This window comes from Mchenga conophoros, linkage group LG6, assembly GCF_057382185.1.
Source record: "Mchenga conophoros isolate Kocher_MC1m ecotype Shallow Benthic linkage group LG6, M_conophoros_male_GT1.1, whole genome shotgun sequence".
Lineage (NCBI taxonomy): Eukaryota > Metazoa > Chordata > Actinopteri > Cichliformes > Cichlidae > Mchenga > Mchenga conophoros.
Window position 1 is genome coordinate 26,557,910 of NC_140531.1, and position 12,801 is coordinate 26,570,710.

The following is a 12,801-nucleotide window of genomic DNA, read 5'->3' on the forward strand; positions in this document are numbered from 1 at the left end:
GCTTGAGAGTCCTGCACAGTGCACTGCTCTGGACGGAGCTCTCGAATATCGTTTATGGGATCTGCTGGAGCCACTTCCCCTGTTTGGCAGTCATCGGATTACCACAGTCACCACTGTTGCCTTCACCCTACACATCTTTTCTAGCTCCTCTCTTAGCCCTTGGTATTTCTTGAGCTCCTGATGTTTCTTCTCCCTCATGTTGCTTTCACTTGGTACAGCTGCATCTTCCACTATGACTGTCTTCCTCTGCGTATCCACCACTACTATGTCCAGTTGGTTAGCCATCACTAGTTTGTCTGTCTGTATTAAGAAGTCCCGCAGGGTTCCCTGCACAGGCTTATCATTCCATGATGGTTCCTCTTCTTTCTCACATAATCAGTTGTGACCATCATCCTGGTGTACTCATGGACCTTGCTGTTTCATCCTTGATGGTGGTTCTGACACTCATTAGTGCTCAGACTCATTCCTTCCTTATGGAGGAGGTGGCTAATGTTTGCTCCCTTTTGTAGTCTGTATCCATATCTAGTCTTCTTAATGTTCTGGCTAAAAGGGGGTTCGGGCCTATGCCTATACAGCAGTGGGGACAGAGCATCTCCTTGGTAAATCCCACTCTTGATGGTGACTTTCCTAAAGAAGGCTCTTAAGGTCCTGTCTTGTATAGTTCTAGGCACTCCAGGATCCATGCATGAGGGACTGATTCACAGGCTTTCTTGTAGACAGTCCAGGCATAACACCTGGACTGTCTACAGTGCTCACCCTGGTCTTACAGCCTCAAGAAACTGCTCTATCTATCAGTAGCTGGCGTTTCTGCCAATTCCTTACTGGGTCCTGCTTGAGATTTTTTTTGTTGGATTTTGGATGTATGATGGTTATTCTGGTTGAAAGCTGCACAAAGGTAACTAATTACACCATAATTATTTACTAATATATAAACCAAAATTGTATGTTACTTATTATTTTAACTTTTTTCAATTGTTGGCATGTTTGTACCTAAATTTATTATTTATGTTTAGTAACGCATACTTTTTAACCAGGTCACTCATTGCATAACTACAGGACTTATTATTAGCCAATGGCACCGTGCACTGCGCATTAGTGCAATATTATCCTATCAGATTTGCTACAGGATTTAATTCAACCAATAGTGGTGCGCCGGAAAAGGACAACAGGAAGTAAATGTTGTCCGGTCAGGAGCTGTCACACGGAGCAGCATAGACGCTATGTAGTAGCTTATTTTCGTAACCGTGTAGATAAATGACTTTCTGTGTTAAATGGGAGGAAGTCTACCATTCGTACATTAACTGTATTTTATTATAAAAGCATTAAGCTCTTCGGGGATTCCGTCTTCAGTGCTAGAGAGCTAACGCCGGGGCTAGCTGCAGAAGTTAGCGTGTTCAGCCAGCTAGTCTCAGGCTGCCGCTGTACGCCAGGAGAGAGGAAATATCCGAAATGAGTGGCTCTATTACGGGGTACCGACCTGCTTAACCGACCTTTACATCAGGTATGTTGTTGCTGGCCTTTGATTCTTTAATAATGGTGAAAGACGCTTTTTAAATTAGGTATGCGCTATAGTGCTGGTGAGTCTTTGTGACCAGAGCAGTAAATGGGAATTGACAGTGAGGCTGCTGGTCAGAATCCGTTCATATACCCTGACACTGGTCGTGTCATGAGAGTGTTTCTATAATAGATTATGGTTAATAAACCGGTTGACTTACAGGTGATGAAAAATGGTAGCCACCATCATCATCAGATGACTTTTACAGACGTTGAAAAGCCCGACATACCGGTTGTCAAATGGTTATCACATGATGAGTGTTTTATTTTCTTCTCTACCATAGAAACGTTTCCATCAGCAGGATCAGTTAGTACTCATCGTAATACTCTCTGTTCCCTGTCGAAAGTGCTACTCATCAGTTTCAGGGCAGGGTGAAAAAGGTCTCTGGTACTTTCCTTAAGTGTTTTTCAAATTGTGAAATCAGAATCAGAATCAGAATGGGGTTTATTGCCAAATGTTGAGCAGGTTTACAACATTAGGAAATTGCTGCGGTGCTTCAAATGGGCAGCTGTGGATGATTACTCGGATTTACTCTGACAGTTTGGGGTTTTTTAATGTTTCTTTGTGCTGTTTGCCCTTGATTCTGACTTACAGATGTTAAAAAACGAAGGATCTTACTTTGTTCTTGTTTTTTTTCTAGAGTTAAACATCCATAATGAAACAAGGAAACCTGTGAACTGCTCAGGTCCTTAGGCTGTTATCAGATCTCTCAAACGCAAGCATATTGTTTTCAGCAGAAAGTATGAGTGTGGATCATTGACAGACTGTATAATGCAAGAGGACTAAAAAGAAAATTGTGCATATACAAACATGTTTTTATTTTACTTAACCAGACAGACAACTCAGATTAAACATCTCTTTCGCAATAGTATCCTGGCAACAGTTCAATCAGTTATACAAGCTGATGATACAAATACACAAGGGAGGCTTCAAATGCACATGTGATTAAGAAGGTGCAAAAGCAAGCAGCTTCCTCAGTAGTTATTAATAATGACCTTACAGAGTTTTTAGAAAAATATAAATATCTAGGGGCACACATTAAAATGATATTCAAATACCAGTGACATTTACATAAAAGAATACAGCAATTATAGTAAATGTGGAAGTTGGACATAGAATGGGTCTTTTCGTTTCCAGCTCTCTGTCTTAGTCACTGCGGCTCAGGTGGCTCAGTGGGTCATCTGTCAGTCAGCAGGTTCCTTCACCGTTTAAGTCTACCTGCGGAAGTGTCCTTGGGCACTGAATCCAGAGTTGTACGTGCTACTTCAGTTTTATTGTGTGAATGTTAGAAAGTGATTAGCCATGGATAACAATCCTCCTTCTTATAAGAAGTATTATTTAATGAATGACTTTGATGTTTTCAGGGGAAATAAAATTTGTTGCAATTACATACCCGCATACATCAGCTAAAAATTTGACTTCTTCTTTTACCCTAATGGTTTATGTAATTAGTCATTTATCTGCCAAAGTGCAAACTCTGCCTCTTCTGTTGTTACCAATTCCGTTTTAACAATAGAGAAATTGGGTTGAGTTTGTTTGTTTGTTTGTTTTTAGCAACATGAAACATGAAAACAAGACAACACTCCCCACAACCACCAACACAGCTGGTCCTCCTATTACATCAAACAGAAAACACACAACCAGGTTTCAGGAGAAAAAAATGTTAGAGCATACAAACCAGAAACAGGTGCTCATCTCTGAAGGCAGTGTTGAAACTGAAAATGTGTACTTTAGTTAGAATCTGCTAAACAATGAAAAGTTTCTCTAAATTTACAGGCTAATAATCAATATATAAAAGGAAAATACCATAGAAAATGATCAGTACAGGATTCATGGAGCCTCTGAATCTTACTTTTTTTTTTTTTCCAAATTGCTCTTTACATCAAGGTAGAATGTCAGCATAAACAAAACTATTGAGTGGAAATACACCAGGCACTACAGAGGATTATCAGTATTCTTATACCACCAGACTTCAAGACCTGTGGGTGGTACGTGACCAGAAGCAAAAGGCATCAGTAAATGTATATTTAGCATTCTGATTACAGAATGGAAACTTATTACTTATTACCATCACATGGATGACAAATGTCACGTCTATCCGTTGATAACTGGATATATGTGACAACGGCAATGTAGAAGATGAAAAACATTCAGCACTCAGAGATAAATATTTCAAGAGGCTTTTCAAACCTACAGTTTAATTTGATGAAACATAAAATCCACTTGTGTTTATAAACTAGAAATAACAGGGAGATTTCAGACTTCTGTTAAACAAGATGGCACAGATAATTAAGAGCCAGGAAAAATCCAGTGTAACTGTGTGCTGTGTATTCAAAGAAGAAAAGCCACTTTTAAAATGAGTTTAAATCCAAGTAAATATTTGAGTTAATAAGTATATGAGTGGCAGGATGAGTGTAAAAGCGTTTTGAGTACAAGATGCATCAGTAGTTAATTTTTTACCTAGATTCTTGTGTTGTTCCTCTTTTTCGTTCATTCATCAGTTCTGTGTCGCAATGAGGAGCACAAGAGGTAAGCTCTGAGGTCTCGGAGCCATGAACTCAGTTTCCCCGAGTGCAGCACAATACGTAGGGGGAGTCATGCAAGATGAGCTGGTGGACAGGGGGAGGCAGCAGCCCATGGAGCGGCAGGGCAGCTTTGGAGTCAGGCCTCCACAAACTCAAGGTGCCAGCAGAGAAGCCGCCGGGGAGCTTGACGAGATGGACAAACTCAAGGCCAAACTTATGTCAGCATGGAATAATGTCAAATATGGTTTGTAGTCAGTTTTAAGTAATGAAGACTGAGTGTTGGATTTTTGTTTATATAGAGGAGTACTGAGATTTCTGCTTTGAGAATCTTTTTTGCGCCTCTGTCTGCAGGCTGGACTGTTAAGTCTAAAACCTCCTTCAACAAGATGTCTCCTGTGACTGTCCTGGGTCACTCCTATCTGCTTAACAGTGAAGGTAAGTGCTAAATGTATTCATACATCTTAAAACTATTTCCTCTCTAGAGAAACGTAAAGAAGAATAGACCCCAGGTGTTGTAGTGATGTGTGCTGTGGCTAACCACACTGGTTAACCGTTTCCTATTTAAATGTTTATTTGACATGAGAAAGCTGAGCAGTAGGAACTAAAACAGACAAAACCTGCGCTTTTATTTCCAAAATATTATATGCAGGTATCATAACTGAGCTTTTTCATCATTTAAAATTAGTAATACAAACAGCTTAATGCTTGAACAAAGTGCTAGAGCTCTAAATATGTGTGTGTTTGTGTGTCTCTTGCTCCACCTCTCTATTTCACTCCCTCTCAGATGAGGTGGAGCGGTTCCGCCTAGCGTTTGTGTCCAGGATCTGGTTGACCTATAGGAGAGAGTTCCCTCAGCTGGAGGGCTCCACCTGGACAACAGACTGTGGTTGGGGCTGCATGCTGCGCAGTGGGCAGATGCTGCTGGCACAGGGGCTCCTGGTTCACTTGATGCCCAGAGGTAGAACTCTCCATCTGGTACACACATTTTTACATTTAAACATAAGAAGTGTTCATCCATTAAGAATATAAAATATCATAAAAATTAGGTTGCGGCACTGACCAAGATGTGTCCTCACATATAACTCAAAGCTAAAGATGGTCCGTGTCTCATTTCTGGTTTAGCCAAGAGAGATACCTGAGTAGAGGGTGCAGGAAGCTATGAATTCACCAGGGTATAACCTGTGCTAATCTCAGTGTGACATTTGTCATTCATTGACTTTGTACTCTGGAACTGGCCAGTTAAAGACCATTTAATTTACTATCCCAGTTCGTCGCCCGTCACCCCTCGGTCAGTTACAGAAAAAGTTAGGTGTCATTTCCAGATGAGTGAGCAGTGTCCTCGGTTTCTCAGTCACATCAACCACCACTATGATAGCAAGGAGAAAACCCTCAGGTTTGGGATCTCGCCTACAGGTTCCCACATGGTAGCCATGTCCATCTTTTATATACAGTCTATGGTTGACTCAAAAACTGACAACCCATCCTTTCTCTAACTCCGTTCTTTTGTTTTATACACAGTTTTATACTGGTTTTTTTTTCTGTGTGTATACTCATGTCTGTAACATCCTCTGATCGTTTAAAGTCTGAAGAAAAAAAATTAAAAAAATACATTTTGTTTCTGTTTTTCTAGACTGGGTTTGGCCAGAGTCTCAGCAGCTTACTGATGTGGACTTTGAGGTATTCCGTCCACGTTCCCCAGCCCGGGCTGGAGGGGTCCCAATACCCTCCTTTGGCTCTCCACGAGGTTCCAGCACCCCTGAGAAATCCCTGCCAAGCAGTCAGGCACCTAGATGCAGCCAGAAGAAAAGGGTCTACGAGTCCACAAAGGACAGGCAAGAGCACATCCACTCCAGGCTTGTTACCTGGTTTGGGGATCAGCCCCCAGCACCTTTTGGCGTTCACCAGCTGGTGGATATTGGCAAAGGTTCGGGGAAGAAGGCTGGTGACTGGTATGGCCCCTCTGTAGTCGCACACATACTACGGTAAGGGCTCGTTTTTGCAAGCAAGGCTTTTCTGTGTTCTGAAATCATTTACACAGCTGTTAAGCATTTCCAGAATTATGGAATTGTTTTCTTGTCCCTTTCAGGAAAGCAGTGGACAAAACATCTGTGGTCACAAACCTGGCTGTATATGTGGCTCAGGATTGTACAGGTGAGATTTATAGAGCAGATATTTGTTTAGCTTAATAATGAGAAAAGAGCAGATTGATATTTGCTTTGCACTAAGAGTGTAAATACACTCACCGGTCAGTGTTTTTGTACATCTAAAGTTAAAAGCATTTATCAGAATTGGGGATTAACAAACTTAAAATGTGGCATGGTTGTTTGCACCAGGCGGGCCGGTCTGAATATTCCAGCTGATCTATTGGGATTTCCCCACACAATCATCTCTGGGTTTTAGAGAACGATCCAAAGTAAAGAAAAATATCCAGTGAGCAGGAGTTATTTGGCCAAAAATGCTTTGTGGATACCAGAAATCAGAGGAGAGTGACCCGACTGCTTCAAACTGATTGGAAGGCAACAGAAACTCAGATAACCACTCATTACAATTTAAGTATTTAGAAGAGCCTCTATGAATGTAGAACACTTTGAACGTTGAAGGTAATGAGCTACAGCAGCAGAATATCATGCCAGGGCCACTCCTACCAGCTAAGAACAGGAAATTGAAGCTAGAAGTCACACAAGCTCAACAAAACAACAGAAGAATGGCTTGATGAGTCTTATTTTTTCCTGTATCATTTGGATCCTAGGGTTAGAGTCTAGCATAAACAACATAAAATCGATCCTGTCAGGTTGTGGTGTAATGGTGTGGGGGATAGTTTCTTAGTACCGACTGATACCTTAGGCTACGGATAGGCTGTATAGATTTGAAAACTGCGTTTTCGTCTGAAAACGCTCCGCCTCCACTGGCGTTTTCAGTCGTTTTCACAGAGTTGTGCGTCCACATTGAAACGACCCAAAACGCTTACGTTCCAGTCCTGCGCATGCACAAAAGCGAGTGAGAATTAAAGAATTTGAAGAAAAGCTATCCGGAGCATGTACAAACTGATATTAATCATTTTTAGGGCTGTCAGAATTGAGAGCAATCAAAACAACTGCTGTATAATGCACTCCGCTATCTTTGTTTAATTGGTCACATGACTGCACCACATGACTAAAATGCGTCATCGAGACGGGAAAACGTCGTCTCAGTGTGGACGGGAGGCCAAAACGGAGAGAAAACAATGCGTTTTCAAACAAAAACACATTAGTGTGGACGTAGCCTTAAATTTCACATGAACCAAGCACCTTTGGGATGTGGTGGAACAGGAGATTTGCATTACAGATGTGCAGCTGTCAAATCTGCAGCAACTCTGTGATGCTGTCACATCAGTATGGACCAAAATCTCTGAATGTTTCCAGTGCTTAGTTCAATTTGTGCCGGAAATAATTAAGACAGTTCTGATTGCAAAAGGGAGTCTAAACCAGTACTAACTAGGTGTACCTAATAAAGTGTCTGCTCTCTACATCATGCCTGTTTTAACCCTCACTGTTTCTGTGCCTTGTAGTGTACAAAGAAGATGTGGTGCATCTGTGTGATCGGTCACTGAATCAGACTTCTTCCGATCCGTCCAGTCAGGACTGGAAGTCTGTTATCATACTGGTCCCTGTCCGGCTGGGAGGGGAGGCCCTCAATCCATCCTACATCGATTGTGTCAAGGTCTGTTAACCATCCAGTGCCTGACCCCACTTCCTAAAGGATTTTAAGTGTCTAAACTCATATTAAAAATATTTGTGTTCATTCTCAGAACTTCCTGAAACTGGAATGCTGTATTGGAATAATCGGAGGCAAACCAAAACATTCGCTGTATTTCATTGGTTTCCAAGGTGAGGATTGCCAAAAACATACTCTGTACATTTTTTTTTTTAAATCTTTTTGCATAAATCCAGCCGAAGCAAGGGCAGCTAGGGAAGAACTGACATTTTTTGCTGTTATGCTCCTCTGCAACCCGTATTATTCTTGCAGTGGCGATGCAGGAGCCACACATTCTCTCAGGTGTGGATAATGACGCGCTGCTTTGGTGCAGAACTGCTACTTCTGCTTATCACGCTCTGCATTACTCTTCACGACACTTTACTCTTAAACTTAGGATATCTAGAAGCATAAGTAAAATGTGCTTTTAAAAACTGTGGTGTCATTTGTCACTTTGTCGCTTATTAGCTGATTGCTAATGTGTTTAACTGCTACCTGACAATGGTTTAAAACCCTTAAGGCAAAAAAGCACATCCCAAATAAATCTTCACACTACAAATGGAAACTTCCTGTATGAACCATCACAAAGCCTCTCTGAAATTAAAAATATAAATTGTGCCTTTTGTATCAATGTCTAATATAATATTATACATATGTTTTGGTGGTTTGTTAAGGAAGTAGAGTTTGTAACTTACAGCTTTGGGCTTCTGTGGTAGTTGTTACAAAGGTCAGCAGGAACAAGCTGTCTGAATTATAAAAAGTATGAGAGACTATTCATCATTTAACTATTTGATTTATTGTTTTATACTTGGATTCCTCTCTGTCTGGCAGATGAGCAGCTGCTGTATCTGGATCCTCACTACTGCCAGCCAGTGGTCGATGTCAGTCAAGTTAACTTCTCACTGGAGGTTTGCTGCCTGCTTCATTACTCTTCTCTTCTGTCTGTCTGGCTTTTATCTCCTTTTTTTTCCTGGGATCATATCATATGACTTCAAACTCATTCACGGGTCATTAAAGATAACATGTCTGCTTAGTTGGCTCTGATCTGTTTATTGTATGACCCATGTCTCCTTTTACCACTCTGCAGTCGTTCCACTGTAGCTCTCCTAAAAAGATGCCCTTCAACCGTATGGATCCGAGCTGCACCATCGGTTTCTACGCCAAGAACAAGAAGGACTTTGAGTCTCTATGTTCTGCTGTCAGTGAGGTGAGTTTTTGCAACCTCCTCACATTTTTGTGGCTCTGATTTAATTTATACAACATACTAGAAATGAGCAGCATTTTTTTTCTTTCTTTCGTAGAGATAAATCTGTCCTGTTTCTGACAGTTAAATATGTTTGAGTTGGTTTGGAGGGAAAAAAAGCAATATTAAGCCATCACTTTCGGCTCCAGAAAGCTGAATAATCATCTTGCTGTTTTCATTTCTGCACAGATACAATTTCAATAGCTCAAGTTGCACAAATTTTTCAAGCAAAGATTTCCGATTTTATTTTTTCTGAGTTGAGGTCAAAACATGAGAATTGGCTGCTTTTCTTTGTAATGCCTAACAGTCAGTTGAATACGAGAGCAAATGTAGAAAGCGAGTGCTACACAATCGAAGCAGGTACTGTATGTAGATCTTCATATTCCATTCAAATAATATATGTGCCACGGATGTAATTGGTTTGTTTGGGCTTTTGCATTAAAATTATTACATTTTTCACCATTGCTAGAGCTTGGCCCAGTCTTGAAGTGTTCTCAGTAATTCATGCATTAATTTTTAGAAGTATTATTTACCATTGTGGGAGAACAAAATTGGAATATTTTCCCAAAACAAATTTAAATATAATAAATTGGGAGATATCGTTATGATAGTTTGAAGAAGAAAAATGTCAAAAACTGATTTTTTTTTTTCCTCTTTTTCTCTGCGTGCGATATATTCTGTTTTGTTTTTAAGATTATCTGCTTTAACTGGACTTTGTTGTCCTTCCAGGCTCTGTCATCGTCGAAGGAGAAGTATCCTGTCTTCACCTTTGTGGAGGGCCACAGTCAGGATTATGGACTTGAGGGTCACAGCAGCAATCACAGTGGACCTCCAGCTCATATCCTGCCTCCAGGGAGACTCGGCAGAAGCAACAACAGAAGAAGCAGTGAAGAGTTTGTCTTCCTGTAAAGCTCTGAGGACGATGCTCTTCCATCTGTAGGGGGCAGAAGTGGACACTCAATTGCCTTTAAAAGACTTGATTCTGTCGATGCTGCGGCTGCAAGGCGGGCACAACTCTTTTGTGCTTTGTCTTCCTCACTGGTCAACACGGCTGCTGTCATCACCTCTGTGTGGGTGGCGTTATAAGCTAACAGGCATTAGTGACTACTGGCTGGAGCACTGCTTTACCTGACGAAGGTGACTTCAAAATGGATAGAAACGTTTTCAAGTACTTGAAATGTTCTTGGTTCATTTTATCAGACGACGTCAAAAAAAGCCTCAGTGGTGTCTGCATCATCTTTAATTGGCTCACTCGTCTGCCCGATATTGTTCATGACTTGTATTATATCACATTCCCTCTGCTGAATATTTTTTTTAATTTTTATTCTTTAAATTAATTAGATTTAAGAATGTGTGTTTTGTGTGCGAGTGAGTGTTTTGTTAGTGTAATTTATTTGTCTTTTAAATTGTGTTAAGGATTATGCCGTGTCACATCCCAGATAAATTTCAGATTCTTCCACGAGCGTCTTGAACAGCTGTAAATTCATTTTTAGACATCGTGGTCTCAAGCCCATGCACTTTCAGCTCTGACTCTTTATTCATTAAGGATATGAAAATCTGCAAGAAATCTGCTGTTACATTGTTCCTGCTGCTTAAAGAACTAAAGGTCAGGTATAAAGAAAAACAATGCCTAAAGTTGGAGATGACTTTTGTATTTTTGCCTGTCAAACTGTGGCTTAAATCATTCCCGCTATACTATTATATAAACATGTTTGCAAAGTAAAACACCCAGCTCTTACTTATGTACGTGTTCTAGATTTTACCTTGCACAGCCAAGGTAATGAGACAAACCGAAGCTGAATGGAGATCTTTTTTTTTTTTTTTCTTTTTTTTTAATTTATTTTGTTGTTTGCTTGATTTTCAGACTTCTGCTGCAGTGTCTCTGTGTTTTTGTTTGTCCCCTTTTTCTGTAAAAGCTACTACTGCAAGTTGCACTACTACTGTTATTGAGTTTATTGTCCTGATTAAACTTCAGACACTGGAATTACAGTACATGTTACTGCGTTTTTTTGTGTAGATTTGAACTGCAGGTATATACGCTGTCAAAGGAACGAGAGCGATGGGAAATGATCAATTCAATGTTCTGTAGTTAGCAGGGTCAGAGCAAATACGCTTGTTGTAAAGTTTATGCAGCAGCAGGGGCGGAGCGTGGGGGTGGCTTACTGGGCTTAAGCCCGGGTTGTTTTTTCAGAAGCCCGGGGTATTTTGGAGTGTAATTTTTTCATAGTTAGATGCCTGGCTGACAACTGTATAAAACAAAAAGTACACACAATATTCGAAGCACATAGTGCACACTGTGGGAATTTACGACTGTGCGTGAATCCCCCCCTGATATTGGTATGATCCAAGCTCAGGCACTAAGCGACTGAGCGAGGGGGCGGGGGGAGCTGCTGCCCGTGAGTGCGCTGTTGGAGAGACGGAGCCAGCCATACTAAGGAGAGCTTAAGTTTGAGCAGGTACCAAAGCAAATCATTCGTACCGTACAAATAATGTAAATATGACGGTGTATCATGAAAGATTGATATCAAACTGATCACTTGACCAATATTATTTTACTTGCTCTTCAAGTGAATCAACAAATGGCGAAATGAAAAGCCGAACAAATGCTGTTTTTTAGAGAGTCTTAGCTTACGTGTGTTTATTTCATATTTTCAGTTCTTACCCTCCCCGACTAATTCGGTTTCAGTTATGTACTGAAATATAAGAATGGACATTAGAGGGTTCTTTCAAAGAAAAAACTCAGGTAAATGTTATTTTATATATTGTGCTTTGTATGTTGTTCAGTATATTTCTATGCAAAACAAGAGGGATTTCAGTACACAGCAGGATATTCACATTTGTAACCAGATATTTACATACACTTTAGGGAGAAAACATAAAACATTTTTACTGTACAACATCAATTTAGAGTAAACTTTTGTTTTAGATAAATATTGAAATATCTTTTGAATTAGTTAAATGTCAGAATAAAGAGAGACAGAGCTGTCTATTTTTTATCACTTTCATTAAATTTAGGAGTACATATACACTAAGTTTATTGTTAATTAATAAGAAAACTCCAGAGGATTCCATTCTGAGCTGAAGAAGCTTCTGATAGGTTAGTAGAGTCCATGTGAGTAAACAGGTGGCACAGCTGTGGATGCATATAAGGCAAAACACAAAGCCTGTTTCTGTGACATGGGAACATCAAGAGATGTCAACCAAAACACCAGGAAAAGAACTGTGGAGCTCCATAAGTGTGGCTCAGTTTGAATACAATTTGGTGCCATTTGCAATTAAAAAACACAGACAGTTTCTCTCTTTACTCTTAAAGTTAACAAATATGTTTTTATATTTATCAATCTAAAAAAATAAACATTTAGTCTGATTTGATGTTACAATTAAAAAAGTGTTTGTGTTTTGATCTGAAGAGTTTGTAAATATCTGGTTTCAACTGTATATTTGATGATTGTCAGCACAAAGAGAGAGAGAGAGAGAGAGGAACAGAGAGAGAGGAGCAGAGATTGAGATGGAGAATGAGGACAGAACAGAGATGAACAAGAGCAGGTGAGACACACATGTTAGTCAAATGGTTGCTTACTAAAAGTATCACTGTATCATAGGTACTCATGTATCTCGTACCTAGTGTTTCTTTTTAGGTTTGCTATTTTTCAAATTCTATATTTATTAAGTTCTGCAGGCTTGTTTGCACAACAAGGCTAAATAATTATATAAACTTTTCTCAATCTAAATATTGTACTTTGGTA

The 12,801-nt window shown here is 40.0% G+C and overlaps 1 protein-coding gene across 1 annotated transcript; it reads left to right on the top strand.

Annotated features, from left to right (window-relative positions):
- The first annotated feature begins 1,172 nt into the window (after positions 1-1,172).
- On the top strand, positions 1,173-11,059 carry atg4da (autophagy related 4D, cysteine peptidase a). Its single transcript, XM_085277116.1, has 11 exons — positions 1,173-1,501; positions 4,057-4,324; positions 4,432-4,515; positions 4,865-5,038; positions 5,711-6,062; positions 6,167-6,231; positions 7,628-7,779; positions 7,868-7,946; positions 8,644-8,720; positions 8,900-9,019; positions 9,785-11,059. The coding sequence occupies exons 2-11, from the start codon at positions 4,108-4,110 to the stop codon at positions 9,962-9,964; spliced, it is 1,500 nt and encodes a 499-aa protein (XP_085133242.1). The 5' UTR covers positions 1,173-1,501; positions 4,057-4,107; the 3' UTR covers positions 9,965-11,059.
- Positions 11,060-12,801: the final 1,742 nt, after the last annotated feature.